The 21,439-nt window shown below is 38.0% G+C and overlaps 1 protein-coding gene across 1 annotated transcript; it reads left to right on the forward strand.

Moving 5' to 3' along the window:
- The first annotated feature begins 5,410 nt into the window (after positions 1–5,410).
- LOC141653401 (sterol 3-beta-glucosyltransferase UGT80A2) lies at positions 5,411–20,462 on the forward strand. The gene is made up of 14 exons (XM_074461155.1): positions 5,411–5,839; positions 7,711–7,892; positions 9,253–9,495; positions 9,700–9,811; positions 10,603–10,773; positions 12,434–12,497; positions 12,600–12,657; positions 12,803–12,980; positions 13,727–13,857; positions 14,975–15,077; positions 15,213–15,289; positions 15,896–15,943; positions 16,023–16,172; positions 20,000–20,462. Exons 1-14 carry the CDS (start codon positions 5,728–5,730, stop codon positions 20,165–20,167), a joined length of 1,797 nt encoding a protein of 598 aa, XP_074317256.1. The 5' UTR covers positions 5,411–5,727; the 3' UTR covers positions 20,168–20,462.
- The last annotated feature ends 977 nt before the right edge of the window (positions 20,463–21,439 follow it).

Consider the following 21,439-nt stretch of genomic DNA (forward strand, 5'->3'; position numbering starts at 1 on the left):
ATATTATTGTTTGAGTTGCATTATAATATAAGGATGGATAATTTTCGCGGTCTTATATTGTTGTTAGAGTTACATTATAACATGATAATGAGATATGTTATCTTAAAAGTATTGGAGTAGTTGTTGATACTTGTGTTCATGTCATGTTAAAGATACATGTTTAATGTAAAATTGGCATATTGTGTATATGTAATTGTTGTTGGATGTTGATGGGTGTTGAAGATTGTTGTTGTTGTTGTTGTTGTTGTTGTTGTAGGATTTTGAGGAGACGTAAGGCGGTTCGAGAGATCGTCTTACGCTTAGGTCGCCTCTTCGGGTTTCTCATCCCAAGATGTATGTGCACGTTAATGGCTTTAGTATGGATGGACTCGTGTGGTGCCATGACGTCTGTCAGCGGTCCGGTTAGTGCCCGAGCTCGATACCACGGGCGTGTCCCCAATACCTGTTTTACGGGCTGCGGTTCGACTGTTTGATGGGGAGTGCTGCGGTGCCGTCACCGGGTTATATATGGAAGTGGTGTGTGTGGTGGATGGAGACTTGTGTTTGTGTGCTTCATAGATGCATTTCATAGTCGTGTCTACATGTTATGTCGTGAGCATTTATTTGTATTATTGAAACTAACGTGTATTGGTTATGTGTAACTGTCGCCTACTTTAATTGGGGTGGCATGTGATGAACCATATGATACTTCCGGTCATATGGGGAGCAGCTTGAGAACATGTTTGGATTTATGATGAGCGGGACAGGCCGAGCCACGAGCATTGATGTCTATTCGAGTTGTCATATGTTAGTCGACATAGAGTTCATTTGAAAGACTGTAGTAGTTGAGACTTGTATTATATTATTCATTTATTCGTTTATGTAATTCTTTAAACATTTTATTTATATAAAGTGTTACTCAATTGAAGTTCCGATTCATTGCCTCGGGAAACCGAGATGGTGACATCTGCAATACCCGCCCTGTTTAAGGACCCGTTGACTGATCGTTTGACCAAAGGAGACTCGTAGCAAGGGATATGGGAGAGGTTAGGAGACCTATGTTACTGGTTGCTCGACCTAGTGAAGGTCACTCGGCCGAGTAGTCAGAATACTCGACCGAGTAGGGCTTACTCGGCTGAGTATGCCTATACTCGGCCGAGTATCACGTCTATTAACGCGTCATTATAAAACGCGAGATAGTGAACTTCATTTCATTTTCGACGGTTCCTTTCTCTTTCTAACCCTAATCTCTCTCTCTCTCCCATTTACCTCCCATCACCCTACACTCTCACATAGCCTTGACATTAACCCACGGGGGAGGATGGTTCATAATTATAGTCGTCAAGTCGGGTTGCCGTCGCTGCCGGCATCGGTCCGCGTCTCAAGGTGAGTATATATTTCGTCGTCATCTTTCAGTAGGTCTTGAATAGTCTAGTAATAGAATGTGATTACTACTTGTATGATTCATCTCGGAGTCTTACTTGGCTAGTTGTTGGATGCACTTTCATGGAATAGCGAAAAAGGTAGGGTTTCCCTACTCAGTTGATTGCGTAATTGAATTAAGATTGATGTTTGTGATGTTGTGATTTAATTGATATGATTAATATTGTTGGTTGAATGTTGTTGGTTGATTGTATTCTGAAGTATTGGAGTTGTGATGGATTGTTGATGATTGTGAGGTGCGTCCTCGGCTGAGTGGAGTCACTTGCGGGAGTGGCTTCACGCCCTTGATTCGCCCCTGGTGGAACCCGCCACAAGAGGGGATGTGCACATTAAGGAACATGGGTTGTTGCTCGTTGTGGCGAGCGGGGCTTAGGTGGGCAAGACTGCGGTCCCCCACTGGCGGTGAGGATTATCTGTCACGACAGTAATCTGGCAGGACTTCAGTTATGAGATGTGATTGTGAATTGGAGATGATTATGGAACAGCTGCTTTTGTCATTGTTGTATGTTGCGTATCTTTATTATTTAGTGAACTGACCCTGTGTTGTGTTTTCTAAACTGTGGTGATTAGGGGTGAGCAAAACCGGTTAACCGAACCGGATTTGAAAACCGGTTCGGTTACCGGTTTTCAAAAACAGGTTTTTCCCAAACCGAAACCGCCCCGGTTTTAAACCGGATAACCGGTTTTTTAGCAACTTAAAAACCGGATCCGAAAACCGGTTATCCGAATCCGAATTTATAAACCGGTTTTAACTTTTTTTACTCCCAAATTGACGCTTTTCAACGCACGTCTCCATCCTAACTCTTAAATTCCTACCTAAACCATCATGCATCCCCATTAATTCAACCAAATCATACGTCTTTGTTTATTTTATGTCATTTTTTTATTGTTTTTTTTCCGGAAAAAAACTAAACCGGTTTAAAACCGGTGCCCGGTTTTGCTTTTTTAGGCCCCGAAACCGAACCGGATTTCCCAAAAAAAAACCTGTTCGGGCACCGAACCGAAAAAAAACCGAATTATCGGGTTTCTTAATTCGGTTATCGGTTCGGTTTCGGTTTAAAAAATCGGTTCGGTTTATTTTGCTCAGCCCTAGTGGTGATCCCTTTGGGGATGGTGAGCAGTTGGTTTAGCAGGTACAGCTAGTCTTGATGCTTGCGGGACATGAAAGGGAACTGAGTCATCACGCTACTGAAATAGATATCGCTGTCACTCATGTTTAGTAGTTCTCACTTCTCCCAGTTGTATTTGTTATATCTTTCTTACGTTGGTTATAATGTAAAGTATAAAGTTATTTAATAAATGTTCTGTTATTTTTTATTTGATCTACTTAACTCGGGCAACCGAGATGGTAGCACCTTTATGCACTGGGGTGGTCCTTGGTAAGACACTTTGGTGTATGGGGGTGTTACAACATCTCCCGATTACCTTGGCTTGGTAAGACGGGAGTGTTACACATTTTCAACCATGGGGTTGTAACCTTCTAGTCTTTATGCTGGTCAAGTCACTAGTCAACATTTTTAACGGAATTACTTTTTCTCCTACGAATTTGCTCTTTCACATACATTTTTTCTTAAAGTTTTCGTACCATACGCTTTTTACTAAACATAACCAAATTAACTATTATATATACATATATCCCTAATATTGAATCTAATTACTCAAAAAACTTAAAATAATGGATTATAAATCTCTAATTAGTTAAGTAATTTTGATTTTTAGCAATTATAAATAGTTTTTATTGAAATTATTAAGTTCAATTTTTATTGAAATTATATGCTTAGCAATTCTTATTAATTAGGGTTTATGGGTGGTGGAAGGCACGGTGGTTGACGGTTGTTCTGGCTATGCGCGGTGGTTAGGGGCATAGGGCGGTGACGATGGTTCGATGAGGGTAGTGCGTTGGTGAGGAAGGAGGACGGTTGGGTGGTGCGTTGCTAATGGAGGACAGCTGGGTGGTGGGTTTAAGATGGTGTCAACTGGGGGTAATAGCGTGAGGTGGGGTTTTGCGGTGCGAATGACTGTAGAGAGTGGTTGGGCTGGTTGTTGGCTGGGACAGAGGTAGTGGCGGTCAAGCGGTGTTGGGGAGGAAGTTTACGGGATTGCTGTTGGGTTGTTGTTTTGTCTTTTTTTTTACATATTAATTAGTTTGTTCTTTTCAATATAATACTCCCTCCGACCTAGACTAAAAGTAACACTTACTATAAACGGAGGATCCAAACCAAAGGTAACATTCCTTATTTGGCCCACAACATTACCAAGTTGTTCTTATACCCATTCGATATTTATACAAAACGTCATTACATGGCCCACCTAAATCCACAATTAATCTTACAATTAAATGACCCCCTATTTTTTTGCCTTTTTACCCTTACTTTGTTCATCTTTTCTTAAATATTCCATTTTCCTCCATGTAGTAATTATTTTGTTTTTTTTAGCTTTAAATTTTTTTCTTATTCATTGATTAATTTTTTTTGGGTACATTATTCATTGATTAATTTAATTTGATTTTTTTAATTAATTAACTATAATAATGTAATGGGAGTGGTGAGGGAAGAGAGGAAAAAATTAAGTGGGTGAGGGACTGAAAAATGACAAGGGTAATATTGTAAAAATCGTATGTGAAAGAGTAAAATCCGTATGTGAAAAAACACGTCCCTTTTTTAATGTTTGGAGTTGTAGAACTAAACTATGCTATGTGTTAGGCTAGCATCTGGGTTATAGTAGAGGTGATTAAATGCATATTTGGGACGGATGTATATTAAAGCCCATGAACAAACGGGTTAGTGAATTTAGGATAAATTAATAGACTTGTCCTTAGTATTTTTTCTGAATATCTTGTCTATAGACTCTATACCCACTTATTTTATAGGTTGGATGAGTCAGGACTCAGATCAATGAACTGGACGGTCCATGAACAACTCAACTTCAGCGGTGTCTAGGCCAGTTGGCTAAGTGTCTAATTAGCTTAAACCAAGATTGATCAATCACATAAGATAAACTCATACCCTTAGATGAAGTTTTAAGGACATTAGAGCAAGTTTTCTTAGGAGGTATCTGTGTAGCATTCTCGGTAACCGGTGGAATAGAAGAGGGGGATCAATTCTAATCCTCAGAAGAAATAGCTGGTGTTGATTCACTCACATCCGCAACAATAACTAGTATCAAGCAAAATGTATGAGACTAAAATTTACATCTAATGAGCCTTTTATTTGGTGCGTAAGAGGGACTAAGCCCCGAACATCTAATGACCCTTAAGAGGCCTAATTACACATTTTTGAGATCAACTTGCTATTTTACACTTTTCGGAGGTGTGTTTAACAATTCTTATACCATGCACTCAAGAGTATGACACAAATATTATCCTACAACCAGTTGTATAGTAGCATTGTACAACCGTCTCAAAGTTGTTGAGCTCTTACACAAAGTTATTGAGCTATTTTACAAAGTTATTGAGCTCAACAGTTATTCTGTTAAGCTCAATAACTTTGTATCATAACTCGATAATTTTGTTAGTAGAACTCGATAACTTTATAACAAAGCTCAACTACATTGAAAAAGTTGTATATACAACCAGTTGTATAATACATTAACTGAGAGTATGGTGCATGGTGTACTCCCATCAGTTTTTTAAAATTGTGATGTAATTAGTGGGTAGTTATTAAAAGGTGCATATATATTTAAAATGACTTTATTTTTAATCTAACTACCAATTTTAAAAAACAAAAAATCACCTAATGTTCATAATATTTTTTACTCAATAAAAAAGATCATATTTCCTATATTTTGAAACTCGTTTATAATATTTAAATATATATTCACAAAATTTAAGTGACATATTCACATGTTAAATTGTGTGAATATGTATATTTTGTTAAATGAATATCTGTGAATAACTCAATAAAATGTTTGTTGTTCTTATGAACAAGTAATTTGTGAACATGTCTCTTAAGGATATAATAATGTTCCCCCATGTAATTTGAACAAATTTACAACTTGTTATTACACATTTTTCGGAGTAATTTGAACAAATGTATGAAAATGCGGATGAAAAATATCCCCTCGAATCCCCTACATACGTTTTTCTAGTCCCGAAAATAGCCCTGATAGATTCTCCACTATACTACCACCTCACTCCCCACGTTCTTAACGTGGACACCTCCCTTTAAACCGCCTTCTCATGGCTGCAACAATGGCGGTGCTTCAACTTCCCGTAACTCTTACTTCTTAATTATACGCACAAACATCCTAATTTACTCCCCAAACTACTAAATTAACCTTTGTTCAGTTCCTCTGTTGCTTGCTTTAATGGCGGAAGATTCGCACAAGGAGAGAGAAATTTCAACAAGTTCGTCAAGTGATGGCCATGGTAAAATTGCTGGTGCTACTCTTACCAACAACAATGGCGCCAACTCTCCTGGTAATTAACTGCATACAGCATACTGCTCATTGCTCAATTTTTGTGCTTTAGTACTCAATTGTTGATAGATTCTTGTAGTATTGAATTGCTGTTTTAGTGGAGCTAGATCAGGTTTAATGGCGGAACTAAGATTTGTAGTTAGTTATGGATTTTCGGGGGAATTATTAATGCGATAAGGTAGATTAGAAAAGAAATCGAAACTTTTTACTAAAGAAGATTTGAAATTTGTCATTGTTAGGGGCGACAGGCCCGCTAGCGGCTAGCCCCCTTAGTTCCGCCACTGATTAGGTGGTGCTGATTTTGGTGTAATTATTTGAACTTCGGATTTTTTTGGTGTGACCGTTATGTTGATGTGTGGGTGAGGTTATCTTGAAGTAGCTTATTGAGTTTCGGACAATGCTTTTTTGGTGGTGGAGTAGCTGTTAATCTCTAATTGAGCAGCTTTTCGTCGTCATTTTGCCAATTTGGCACTTGATTTTAGGGAGTGGTTATACTTAAATGCGTGGAGAGAGAGAGAATATGTGTGTGTGTGAGAAAGAGGGGAATTGAGAGCTGCTTTCGCATCGAAGGAGTGATGGTGCTTGAAGCTAGTAGTCTAGTGATAGTAGGTGCTTCCAGAATTTAAGAGCTTTTGAGAGGGGGTCGCTGTTATACTTCAGATATGCTCATTTTGGTGCCACTCGGTTGCATTTTGGGTCTTTGACTCAAAAATGAGGGTTTTAAGTGTTATTGGTTAGGGATTGTGTTGGAGTTGAGTCACTCAGCACTAGTTCAGTGGGATAATTAAACCTGCAACCGGATGGAACATTGAAAGCTCCTTACGGTTGCCGCTTCTCTCTTTTCATTACCCAATTGAGCTTTCAACAAAGTATAAAAATTGTACTTCCAAAAATTTTGAGGAGCTATGGATAAAGAAAAATGAAATTTCCACCATCATGACTGAAATTCAGAAATAAAATCCAAGCAATGAGTTGAGATCGAAGATTTACAACTGTTAGACAGCCGATGCTGTCATGCTGTGTTAACAACTTTCCTATTGACATAATCTCAAGGAGGCTGAAGTCTTGGAAGTTTTCATCAGAAAGGTTTATCTGTTGCATGGCTATTTTGTTCAACCGGTGATGGGAAATGTTTTAAGTTTTTGGTCGTACAACAAAGATGTCATACTGGATCAACAATACCAGTAGCTGTTATTGATCTCTCGGCCTTCATTTTCTTGATTCCACATACAAGAATCCATTCACTGATATTGTGTGCTGTTTTCTATTTGTCGATGATGATCCCATTTTAATGTGGCCACGTCTGTGTAAGATCAAGTCTGTTATAACTTTGTAAAGATGAGTGGTAATTGAATGGATCAGCTTAGCATGGTTTGTACTTGGACGGATACAGGCATATAAATCTAACCATAACTTTGCTTAGGTTTAGTCAATCAAAACATGAGATGACATTTTCTCAGAATCCCCTCTGCCCTTGCGCTTTGACTGTTTGAGACAGGTTCATTTAGTTAGGCTGGCTGTATTGACACTCTATAATATCATATAGCTCTTAGTTTAAGCCTAGACAATATAAACACAAAGTGTGTGGCTCATGATATTTTCTTTTTGGCATTATCACTAGCCTTTATTTACGCCCATAGTGGAAGATACTGTCCTGAGCTAAGAAGTAGTTGCGTTAAGTGAAGGCAAAGATGTTTTGATGGCATACATTTCTTATTTCAAAGCTTTAGTATTTATTTATATTGCTTCTGTTTTAAACTTCAATATCTGATGCAGCACTCATTTCGTCCTTTTAACATACAAAGGTCTTAATTTATATTTTTCTATGGTGTGCAACTGATGTGATATTTCTGATCTTGGTCGGTTTTTCAGTGGGTATAAGCTTTTCTAGGGTGCAAACTTTACCTGCGGAGAAGAGAAGTTTTTCTAATCTAGAGCCTGAGTTGAGCCAATCTAAGCTTGAAAGATCAAAAACTGAAAGCCAAAGAACTTCAAATATACTTGCTTCTGAGGCTGCTCAGATTTTTGACAACAAAATCTCTGTTCAACAGAAGGTAGTGCTTACTACCCTTGATCTTTCTGTCATCCACAATTAGCAGCTTTTGGAAATTCTATTAACTACTGACAAACATGATATGTTTGGTCTTCTTCCTATGAAAGTGGACACTGTCTTTTGTTTTCTTGCCACTCTTATGTTCCCCATCTTTGCAACCCTTATTCCTTTTTGATTAGTTTATCGTTACAATTCATAACCGTGCTCCCTTCGCCCCACTCATTTCATTACAATTATATAGGAATATGTGATTGTCAGGGATAGTGCTCATGAACTTGTTTTTCAAATTTAAACAAAGAAAAAGAGGGGCGTATTAAACTTGAGCGACCCAAAACTTACCTAATAGTACAAATATTAAGACCCGCATGTGACATGTGAATTTGGAGAGTGGAAATAAATGGATAGGATAGAGGCATAGGCACATAGCAGTATAGCACATAGCTATTAATAACAAAATAAAAATTTGGTCAACATGAACTATGGGTTGTGGACTTGTAGTTGTCCTTCCAGGCTTCCAGTGAGTGTAGAAGCATAACGCATCAGCCAAAAGTTAAAACCACACGAACTCGAAATTATCATTGTAAACTAGTTATGGCATCAGCAAACTTCAGAGGCTTATAAACTACCGGTGGAATTTATTGATTTCCCTAACTTAAACAGGACTAGATGCTGTATGCTTTTGACAATTAATCATCTTTATAATTATAAAATAATCGCTTTTCCGATTCCCTGATCTTTTAATAAACGTAAAGCAGTAAACAGCTGTGTCTGCGTTGTCTATTTTTTTAGGAGGGTGGGGTGGGTTGGGGGGAAGAGATGAGAAGTTGGGCAACCTTTTTTTTTTGTAGGGATGAAGTGATTTCACCAGAAAAGAACAAAGTTGTTTTTGATGCATTGCTGATTCTTGGAAATACTGAAAGTGGAACCTGAATTTTACTCAGTTTTATTCATTGAGGTGTTATTCAAAGCTTTGAAACACATGAAGACTGAAGTTGTTTCTGCACCAACATTGCATGCTATTGACAATTACTCCCTCTCATTCTTTGGAAAAGCACCCTTTGAATAAAATACTACTCACATATATTCGTTTAAGGGTGCTTTTCCAAAGAATGGGAGGGAGTAACACAAATTGTATATGAGCTATTGATTTAATTTAAATGTCTTTTTGCTGAATTGCTTATCCTTCCCAATCTGATATTCTTCCCGGCCTAAAGATTTTGTGATTCTCTTCATTATAAATAGTTATCAACATGATTTTCTAGTCAATGGCATTTGGCGAAAGTTTGGAAGGAATGTAGATTGGTTATCTACTAGTTTGTTTTGCTTTGGTTCCTGCATTGTGACCTTTGAATTCTTTGCAGCTTAAGTTGCTGAATAGGATTGCGACAGTAAAAGATGATGGTACTGTAGAGTTTGAAGTGCCTGGAGACATTGAACCTCATACTTTCGGCGGTGTGCCTGCAAATTTTTGTCGCGAGTCTGCTGATGAAGATTCTATAGATGATACAGACCTGCAATACATTCCACCACTTCAAATTGTAATGCTGATTGTGGGAACTCGAGGAGATGTGCAGCCTTTCATTGCAATTGGAAAAAAGTTGCAGGTTGCTAATTTACTATTATGTTAATTATTTTTAACCTTTTGTCGACATATCTCTTAGAAATAGATTCTTATGTGATCGAGATATTAAATTTTGTCTTTTGAATATTAGTTACTAGTGACACTCTAGTTATTAGCGACACTCAAGCCATTGATCAATTTCTGTAGCTGGTTGTTCAATTTGATTCTAGAGACTATTTTTATGTAGGATTATGGCCACCGCGTTAGACTGGCAACTCATGCTAATTTCAAAGACTTTGTGCTGACTTCGGGATTGGAGTTCTTTCCTCTAGGTGGTGATCCAAAGATTCTTGCAGAGTGTATGTACTTGAGCTGTTGAACTTCCTACTCTCTGCTAATCATCAGTGTCTGTGTTTATGGTTTGTTTAGCATTTTATTTTATTCTTCTCGTTTCTTCCAAAACGTCATCATGAAATGTGATTCCTTCCGTATCATAAATTAATCATGTACATTTCATATGTTTTTGGTATCTCGATAAATGTATAGGCTAGAACAGTCCATTGGTACTAGTGAAAAATACTACTCCCTCCTGTTCGTTTCGTTGTTTAAAATTACCCTCACAAGAAATGGATCAGGCTGAGGGAGTAGTTACTATCTCAGAAATTTTATGATCGTGCCATTGTGGTATCCACTATCCATTTTAGGTGGTAAATGCTGCCATTTTGAGCATGAAACAATCAAGGAATCTCGGGACCATTGTATTTCAGAATATCAATTGGTGTAGTGCTGCTTTACGTTCTTCGGTTCTGGTACTGAGCTATTATGTGTATTGATTTGCAGTTATAACATACAGGGTCAGCTTTTACATATAGTTGTCTGGTTTTCTTTTATAGTTGGGTTCAATGCTGATTTATGGAATAACTTCTGATAATATACATATTGTATCCTCACATTGGTCCCATTAAATAAATAAAAAATCCTCTCACTGGAGTAATTTAGAGCAACTATAAGCAATTTTGAAGGCAAATAATGTCGTCCTCCCTTGCTGTTGGAGGATGAGTGTTTAAAGTTATTGCAATTATCTCCTTGTCCTTTTCCCATTTTTTGATAAATTATTTATAATCTTACAATTGACGTGGTTATCATGCAGATATGGTTAAAAATAAAGGCTTTTTGCCTTCTGGGCCTTCAGAGATACCTACTCAACGCGTTCAGATGAAAGAAATTATTTATTCTCTACCTTCAGCTTGCAGAGATCCTGATGTTGATTCTGGTGTCCCATTCAAAGCAGACGCTATTATTGCGAACCCTCCAGCTTATGGTCAGATATTCTCACACCATTTTCTTTCTTATACTAGTCTGTTCTCAGTTGGGCTGCATTTCAGTTTTAGTCACCTTTGTTTTTAAAGGATAAGGACATTTCATATGGTTTCCTGCTGCATGAGCTGAGAGAAGCTTATTGTAGTGTGCTTGAACATGACAAGGCATCAGGTGTCTTTGACCTGAGTAAAAAGAAAGAAAAAAATAAAGAGACTTGATAGTTTTCTTCCTTCCATGGGGGGTAGATTAATGGGATTAGGTGTTAAATGATCATCTGTGCTAGGCCAGATCTATGTACAGATATCAAAGCTTGATTAGTTTAAAATTTCATAACTGGCGTAACATGTTTCCAAACATTCCGTAGATGCTAGGTATCTGCAGATTCTATCACTAAAGTGGCTCTGCTTCTTTCTCTTGTGAAGTAGCAGTCCTTCGATGCAGTTCCCGACGCAATTTTCATCTTGGGTCATTCGGAAACAGCCTCTTTGTGTTTCTAACACAAGGGTAAGGCTGCGTACATCCGACCCCCCCTTACCCCGCAATATGCGGGAGCCATTGAGGCACTGGGGTAATGTTGTTGTTGTTGTTGTTGTTGTTGTTGTTGTTGTTGTTGTTGTATTCTTCCATATAAACCCATTTCAAAATTATCTGGTTCCTCTGTGCAAGAGCTTAAGAGCTTCACAATTAGGATTATAGGCATCTTGGGTTCTGTTAACATAATCTCAGTAAGATATACTTTGTTATTGTTTCCTGCAGGTTTCTGTCATCACGGGAAACTTGTATGGCAGCATTGTTCGTTTTGAACTTTGCTCCTCTTTGTCTCATTTGACTTTTTAAATTTTTTCCCTTCTTTGCTGCTCACATTTCATTTGTACATCATCTTTCTTTTCTCTCCTTTTCTTAGGTATTTCGTGTGTACATCGTCTTTCTTTTCTCTCCTTTTCTTAGGGTTTCTCTCGCTTTTCTTTCTTTTTTATTCTCTCTTATGTCCGTCACATATCCTCTTATTTCTCTTCGTTCCCAAGGTTTTCTCAATTTTTGTTATTTTCTCTGTTACACTTGTTTTCCTCTTTTGCACCACCCCTTTTTTTCTTTCCTTAGGTTTCTATTTTTTCTATTTGTCTCCCTTTGCTTTGTTTACACTTTTTTTCCAGTTTCAATTTGCTTATTCTATTTACGGTATTACTTCTCCTTTGATTTTCCTCTTCTTGCCCCTGTGCTTTTTCTTTGCTTTACCACCACAGAGGCGGTTCATGTACCTGATCACCTCAAATTATCTAAGGGACAAAGGCTTTCTTGTAATGATTGTTGCTGATATCTCATGGTGCCTGAGGGACTCCTTAAGTCCTGATGTTTTCATTATTTGTTCTTTACATCCTTTTCTTGTTTAGATTTGTTGTTCTCTTGTTATGTAGTATTACTAAGTATAGTGGATGAATCAGAATATCTAATTGATCTCTCTGAGTTTCTCTATATTGGAAGTTGTCTATCGTCACTACTTTTTTAGAAAAAAGTTTAGCGGAAGCAGCTTCTTTGTGATTCAAACAGTAATCTGGGTACAGTGTTAGTGGGGGAGCTTCATTTGAGGGACTGTTGTGTTAAGCTCCAGCCGATTTTTAAGGTTCTCGGGTTATCAGGCTGATGAATGACATTTTTCTCAGGTCATACGCATGTAGCAGAGGCACTTAAAATACCGCTGCATATATTTTTCACCATGCCGTGGACGTAAGTCTTGTATTTATACGTATAGATGCTATTTACCTTCTATGCACTACAGCTATCCATTAATTCTTTTGGCTTCTCTATCCTATTTATTGGCATTTCTAGGCCAACAAGCGAATTTCCACACCCTCTTTCACGGGTCAAGCAACCTGCTGGATACAGAGTGCGTTCTTACATAAGTTTGAAGTTTGAACTTTTTGTCTTAGTTTTTGTTCACTGAATTTTTTGGTTAGTTTCATCGTGGATTTGTATGTCTGCGGCTCTGCGCGCTCATCCTTTTAATAGTCTGTTCTTTTCCTTCTTTGCAGCTTTCTTATCAAATCGTTGACTCCTTGATTTGGCTGGGAATAAGAGATATGATAAATGATGTCAGAAAAAAGAAGTTGAAACTGCGTCCTGTGACATATTTAAGTGGCTCACAAGGTTCAGAGAATGATGTTCCTCATGGCTATATATGGAGCCCTCATCTTGTACCTAAACCAAAAGGTTAAATTGCTTTTGCTAAAAATGTGGATCTCATACTTGACATAAAATCACACGGAAATCTGTTACTGTTCCTAAGTGTTAACAAAAAAGCGTTAGATGATGCTATTATTTTGCTTTGTTCTGTTTTTAGAAGTTTTCTCCTTTCTGTATCATGTTAAATTTTTAATCTATCAGGAGGGTGCCATTTTCTTTTATTTTACTCTCTTCCTTCGTCCAGCATTGTTTTAGGAAGTATTGATATCAAACATTCAATGCTGCTGGTCAGAAAGCTTTATTACTTTGACAGTTATTTAGTTAATGATGTTCTACTTCCTACCTTTTTCAGTTAATATCATGACCTATGGGGCTATGACCATCAACATTGTTTTTTTTTTTGGTTGCTATTTGTCAGTACAGATGTTCTGCCTTGGTGGCTCTGATAATCTCTCAATATTTTATGTGTTATCTGTCACTCTGGTTTGTATATAAAGTGCAGGGGACTGAAAAAGTCAACCACTCTTCTTATTAATCCCGAGTACTTCCGCAGTCTTTATTGTTATGAATGAGGATCAATGGTTGTTATTTTTCTTATGGAATGAATAATTCTTGTTCATCGTAGCTATGTTTTTTTTTTTCAACTAAATCTTGTTGTTCTCTTAGAGTGAACTTCAACGTGCTTATCTGGCTCTATTACCTGACCGTTTCGCTGGCTTTCTTGTTAGTTCTGTTTTGATAACACATAATATGCTTTTTGCACTATGCTGTAGATTGGGGACCCAAGGTCGATGTAGTTGGATTTTGCTTTCTTGACCTTGCATCAAACTATGAACCTCCTCAAGAGCTTGTTGCATGGCTTAATGCTGGTCCAAAACCTGTTTATGTTGGTTTTGGTAGCCTGGTAAGCCTATCTCACTAATTATATTTTTGGAATACTTAAATTGAATGAGAAGTCCTCCCTGGTCGTGACTCTGTGCCTCTGTGGTTGTTTAAGACGCCATATATATATATATAGATATATATATATATATATATATATATATATATATATATATATATATTAGAAAAGCACAGAATCAGAAACAAAGACAGGTTTGGTTTCTAATGAAGGTGATAACCTTATACTCCGTCATATTATTTGGAATTACTTATTCTCAAAATTCCCCTCGCATATTTTGACGTAGTGTAATTTCTAACGCTGCCATCAATTCATGACTTGTCTAAATCTAAAGTTTAGCGTATATTCGAAGACCCGAGTAATAGTTAGAAGCCGAGTTGCAAAAGATGATACGAAAGAGAATTCCATTATAAGTTGAGTTGTGAAAGACGGTATAAGTTGAGTTGAGTTGAGTTGAGTTATGAAAGTGTACTTTCCCCTCAGATATTGGGTATTCTCTTATTCCCCTCTAATAAAGTGTTGCGTCAAAGAATGATTGAGGAAGCTAGGAGGAAGTCTTTATCACATTTATCTAAGAAATGAAAAGGTTCAGCAGCTAGTCATTTGTTTGACTGTACATTTTTCCTGCCCATGTTTGATTTTGGTGGAGAGTGAATTAATATATAGTGACTTTAGAAGATGGGGTTAAGGACTTAAGGGTAATGTATTGGTCCAACAAGAATCATAATATTGAAACTCACTGAATGCTATTTTCCAAGTCTGGTTAGGTTCTTGGTTGTGGGTAAAATACCTATTCCAAGGAATTTCAGCATTGGCTCTCCGCTTGCATGAGTTGGGCCATCTTAAAGTTTACAGATATGGGGATCACAGTATTTAGTTCAGTATGTTGACAAGTTTTGGGATATGGATTCAGAATCCCGAGCTATGTTTCATTGGAACTGTTATGCATCAGGCACCAACGTAGGAGTGTGGTAATTTGTAAGAATTTAGGATGTGATTATTGACAATCAAACATATGAACCATTTAGCATCAACCCTTCCTAAGGTTCTTTGGCTGCTTTACGTATTTCTTACAAACCATTAACGTTTAATTAAGGTTGGCTGTTTTGATATTGTTCAGCCTGTTCAAGAGCCAGAGAAAATGACTCAGATAATTGTTGAAGCACTGGAAAAAACTGGACAGAGGGGAATCATTAACAAGGGCTGGGGTGGTTTGGGTGACTGTAAGTTTCTTTCCTTCTGTTTCCTCAGTTGGCCTTATGTAGGGGGAACTACTGTAAATGTTTCTTTAATGTTGCTGTGTATAATCCTTGTGCTCGTGCTGAGAGAGCTTTTGTCTGTTTTTGTTATGTCACAAGTGGCTGAACCTAAGGAATCTATATACCTGTTGGACAACTGTCCTCATGATTGGCTGTTTCCACGTTGTGCTTCTGTGGTAAGCCTTTCAGTTCTATTATCGTCTTTTATGTTTTAATACCGTGTTTCCATTCACACCTATGTTACTCAGACTGACACAACTGCCGTTGTCGGATTTGGGTGCATGTCGTGATGTCAGATACGGTCACCCAGCTATTGTGAAAGAATTTCATGTTTTTGCCTAAACTAAGGTGTTGAAGTATTGTGCAGTGTTGTTCCAAGCCGTTTTGTGTCAACATGACACAATTAGCTAAAAGTGAAGTGTTCAAGTAACATATCTTTGAGAAAAGATTATGCTTTGGTTTATAGCTGATACAAGATTATAGATTTAGAGGGATGCATTATTTAACTATTTTTTTTTTTTTTTTTTTTTTTTTTTTTTTTTTAAATAAATTGTTTAGGTTTTTAAATGTCAGGCTGTCAGCTAGAAATCTGATTTTAGACGGAAATTCCATCGTCTATTTATACCTTTCAAAATGAATTTGTTGGTTATTTTCTTGTTAACTGCTGAAGCTCCGTATTAGAGTTGTGCTAATGTGAGGTGTAAGAACAGATTATTTTTCTCATCATTGACTTGTTTTTTAAGTTCACTGCTAGATAATTTTATGCCATTTATGCTTTTCAGGTGCACCATGGTGGTGCTGGGACAACAGCTGCGGGTCTCAAAGCTGCGGTACTGGCTACATTTTTTCATCTTTGTTGCCATCTTTTACAATTTCATGTTTCTGATTCGTTCTGTGTTTCTCCTGTAGTGCCCTACGGCAATTGTTCCATTCTTTGGGGATCAACCTTTTTGGGGAGAACGAGTGCATGCCAGAGGAGTAGGTCCCCCACCTATTCCAATTGATGAGTTCTCACTCAATAAGTTGGTTGATGCGATAAAGTTTATGCTGGATCCCCAGGTATTATAATAACATGAGCTGAATATAGCTTTTGTTTAGTTAATTAGGGTACCTATTCCATTTCAGTCTGTCCATATGATAGTTCAGTTTCCTGTCTCAATATGACTGTGTGATGGCGAATGTTTGTGGGACTTCTTAGCCAACTTGCATGTGTTTGCAAAAGCAAATGAACAAACTGCAGAACAAAGAAAATACTTAATCATGTTTTATGGCCAATCATGGTCTCTTACCTTTACTCCATCATTCATTCACTGATGCAATGATCTTTTAGAGGTTCTTATGTAAATCCTGGTATATGAGTTTGGATAAGATGTCAACATGAAGTGTTTGTATCAAAGTGATTAGGGGTCGGGTAATATAAATGGTTGTCCTAAACTGTCAACATGAGATAAAACAATAAAGAAAGAGAAAAGGGAGAAGGCAATAGAAATAAGCAAGATAGTTGAAATAAGGGTTTTTTGTATATAACCACATATTATGTCCAAATGTTTACAAATTACCACCTATTATGTTCATCTTTACACATAACCCTCTTAGTTTTTAAGTTAAACCTCACCATTCACACCTAATTTACATTGTATTGACGGTTTATGTTTATTTATCGTCTCGATTACATTTTAACGACTTACGATTATATGCAATACCCAAAATACCCTTACTATAACATTACCCCCACACAACCATCACCCCACCCACATCTGGACCAACCATCAACCACTACCCCACCTCCTTCCCATAACCCCCAACCACCGCTACCGAACTCCGCCGACCACTCTAACCACCGCAAACTCACCCTCAACCTCTTCGCACCTCGCACACTGCACCACGAACCCACTCCACAAGCCCACCACCATCACCCATAAATCCCCCCACCATTGGATACGAAAATTAAGCTATCATAAATCTAAAATCTAGCAATTAAGCTATCATAATTGAATCTGGCATTACCAAAATTCATTAAACAATTGAAAGCAAATAGCATACATCAACTCCAAAGAAAGTAAGAAGAAAGCAAATCAGCAATTGAAAGATAGCAATTCGTACATTCAATTATATCATAAAGTCACACCTGCCATAGTGCCTTTCGTACATTCAATTGAAAGCAAGCAATTCAATATCATATATCAACAATTCAATTTAGGTACTTAGGGTTTGGGATTTGGGAATTGGGTTTTGGAGAAATTGGAGAAAATTTTTTAGGTCAGGCACATAGGCAGGAGGGACTTACTTCGGTGAGGGTTGACTTGGCGAAGCGTCGACGGACCGACGGTGGCCGGACTAATCCAGATGCAGATTCGAGGAGGGGTTTTTATGGGTGATGGTGGTGGGCTTGTGGGGTGGGTTCATGGTGCAGTGCGCAGTTGAGGGTGAGTTTGCGGTGGTTAGGGTAGTCGGCGGAGTTCGGTAGCGGTGGTTGGGGTTATGGAAAGAGGGGGGTGGTGGTTGATGGTTGGTGGGTGTGGGTTGGGTGGTGGTTGTGTGGTTAATGTGGGGAGGAGGCTGATAATATATAGTAGGGTATTTTGGGTATGTCATATAACCAAGACGATAAATAACATCCGTAGTTGCTCTTTCATGGACGAGTTTTACCCTTTCATGGACTTTTTTCCATAAATTTTCCAGAACTTACCCTTGTTTAAAAAAAATCAAATTCTTTCTTCCTCCTTTTTTTAGGAAGTTAATAAAATGCTCATCAAATTAATCGATCACAAATCTTAGTTCTTGTATATTAATCAATTATTCTAATTACGCAACAATTTTTGTGTGTGTCAGATTAGATATATCTACTTTAAATTACGGAATATAAAATTAGGGTTTATAAAAATTAAGGTTGATGGGAAAGGGGTGGCTGACTGGGGTGGAGGGGAGGGGGTTGATGGTGGCTAAGGAGATGGTCGTCTCGTAGGTGGAGATGAGGCGGCGATGGTGGGGACGGTTGTGCGTCGTTGTTAGTGGTCGAGTTCGTAGTCGGAGGTGGTTGAATGGAGCTGTCTAAGGTGGATCGTGGATCGTGATGTCCCCGGCGTCGTTAGGAGTGGTCGGTGACGTCGTCAATGATGGGTGGAAGGTGATGTCGACGGCGTTGGTCGTGGTGACCTAGGTAGCACGGACACTTCTCTTAATCAGTCGTCCCGTGTCCGACACCGACACTCGTCGGACACACGCCTAAACGTGTCTGACACCTATAAAGACGTGTAACTTTCTACTTTTAAATGGGCACGTGTCCGACGCGTGTCCATGGTATTTGGGCACGTGTCCTTGGTATTGGACATCATTTTGGGTGAATGATGTTCTTTAGACGAGAAATGAGCCGCCGAAAGAGATTGATTAGAATATGGATTTGGCTGGGAAATGAAAATTGAGTTCTAATCAAGGCCAAGTTTTACCTTCAACTTATTTAAATTTAATATCAAATGCTTTTACAAAAATAAAATCGAACGTTTATAACTAAAAAATATACTCCCTCCTATTCTAAATAACTCTCCCTATTTCCTTTTTTGTCTATTCACAATACTCTCCCTATTTCCTTATTTGACAAACTTTTATACTTCTTTTAATCACCCCACCCCACAATACTCATAATTTATCTTATTTTAATCACCTTACCCCACAACAATACTTATTTTAATCACCTTACCCCACAACAATACTTATTTTAATCACACAATATCTTCCCTCTCTCCAATCTCCTACCCCACTACAATACTTTACCATATAATACTCCCCTCCCTTAATTCCCGTGCCCCCCATGAAAGGGGAGGGTTATTAAGAATAAGAGGGAGTATATTTTATTAAATTATAACGTGTCCCATGTCCTAAATTTCATGGGATGCCGTGTCACGTGTCCGTTTTGGTGCTTACCTAGGTGGTGACCGACGACAAGGGTGGTGTTGTGAGGTAGAGGGAGAAAGTTGAAAGAGAGATTAGAAATGAGGATAGACTTGAAAAACATGGGGTTGAAATGAGAGGGGTAAAGTGGTCATTTTTGTACATGAAAGAGTAAAACATGTCCATGAAAGAGCATAACCCATAACATCAGCCGTCAATATAATGTAAAATAGGCGTGGATGGTGAGGTTTAACTTGAAAAGTAGGGGTTATTTGTAAAGATGAGCATAATAGGTGGTAATTTGTCAACATTTAACTAGAAGAAAGACCAAACCATGAAAAATCTTTCAAAAGAGACATAAGCAGAGGTTGAACCGACATAATAGTTCGGATATTCAATACTAAGCCATTTAGTGACAGATTACAGAAAATGATTGGCGAAATTTTAAAAATACGCAAAAAGTAATGAGATTAGCGAGAGGAGTATTTAACAGAAGGGAAGGTTTTCAAATCTGTTGCAAGTCTATGCTGAGTTTTATATATACTGATTCACCGTTATACAGATTTTGAATGACTTGCATACTTGTGGGTTATAGAAGATCATACTGTAGTATTTTTCTTTTACATTGTATGATTGGCAGAATTAGCAGTTCCAATGGAGCTAAAGATCCCTTACTGTTCTTTGGCTCAATGGAAATCTGATTCTACTTGATAAGGAAAATTGCTTACCTAATTATTCCTGCTCCTTAACATTTTGAAGTGTCATTTGGTTGAGACAATTTTTATCATTTGTCATCCGGACAGTATGTGCATCCGCCTTCCTCTAACCCTACCATTGTCTGGAACCTTCGCGCGATGGCGTAGTGTTGGCATAATCATTGGCCAAACTAACCAGAGATTTTTGTGTTTGATTTTCATTTCAGCAACATTGATGTAGCATTGGTTTTTGGTTCTCTGAATTTCATTGACCAGAAAATACTCTTAAACTTATAACTGCAGGTGAAAGAGCGGGCCCTTGAGCTTTCAAAAGCCATGGAAAATGAAGACGGAGTAACGGGAGCAGTGAAAGCCTTTTTCAAGCAACTTCCTCGCAAAAAGGCTGACCACGATTCAACACCTGAACCGTCTGGTTTTTTATCGATAACCCGATGCTTTGGTTGTGCTTGAGTTGCAGGCTGGCAATTGGCAGGTTCGTCCACCGCTTTTTCCTTGTAAGAATGCTTGCTAAAACCATTTCTTGTAGAGGGAGTAAAGGCTTAAGACTTACGAGGTTGATTGTACTATTTTGTACTTAGCTTACGACTTTTCATGCCTTCGTATTTGTTTGTTCATTCTTTGTAGCTAGGGACAATGTGAATCTTTTTCTTTTTGTGGTTTTGTTGTTGTATAGCAATTAGGCATTACTGGTGACGTAATACACAAGTAGCGACTTCAATATAATTGGTCGTTTTTAAGCTTTAAATATTGCTTAGGTCTTGCAAAGCTTATGGATCTTGTAAAATAGATACACTGTTTTACTTCTTTAGGCACTGGGTAATAATGTATTACTGTGTAACAAGAACGAGCAGTGCGACATAAGAGGCACAAGGATCTTTTTTAAGATTCGCGAGTCCTAAACGTTCTCCAGTCTGAGTTCCAGGTTTGTGCTGTAAATGTGAATTATATGTTTGATTGTTTATTACCATGTACTGTGTGCACCGTTATCCATGGGTGTCAAATACAGCATTGAACGTCATTACAGGATCGCCATGACATTCTCTAATTGATCTAGCATTGGTTGTACACCGACTGTACGGCCAAACTTTGTCTACTTCAACTCGTTTACATGATGGACAAATGTCAGCATGACTACCTGTAACATATACAAATCGGCCCTTATAACCAAAAATGTAATGAAAACACGAGGACAGCCAAATAAGCAAACTGTCATGCCAAATAAGCAAACTGTAAAGAATTGACCGAAACAGAGGGAGTACCGCATCGTTTCGGGCACAATCTCAATTTGAAAAGGAGACAAAATGTATGGAGTGACAGGCGGTGAAGGAAGTTTCCAAGAAGAAAGGCACAAGTTGGCCAATACTTGTTTCTCAAGTCTCAACTAGTTGTTGATGATGCATGTTTTGCAGGGTGCAGTAACCAAGTTGCATGCATGTTACTACTTTTAAGGTGCTCCAACCTTTCTAGATTGGCCTTGTGAGATCACTTTCTCAGATAATCTTTGAACTCTTTCCCAAACTGCTACTTCTTTGACTTCTTCCATTGGTTGTCATCAACTATTGGGAATTGTTATTGTCTTTAGGCATATTAATGTATTCCGGTCAATCCTCTTGTACCCATCCATACTTATGCCCTAGGTAGGGCTGAAACGGACACCGCATCCAATGAAATTTAGGCCGTTTAGGAGGAGTTTCCGTGCTATCTAGCTTATGCCTTGATAAT

Source organism: Silene latifolia, chromosome 4 (assembly GCF_048544455.1).
Source record: "Silene latifolia isolate original U9 population chromosome 4, ASM4854445v1, whole genome shotgun sequence".
Lineage (NCBI taxonomy): Eukaryota > Viridiplantae > Streptophyta > Magnoliopsida > Caryophyllales > Caryophyllaceae > Silene > Silene latifolia.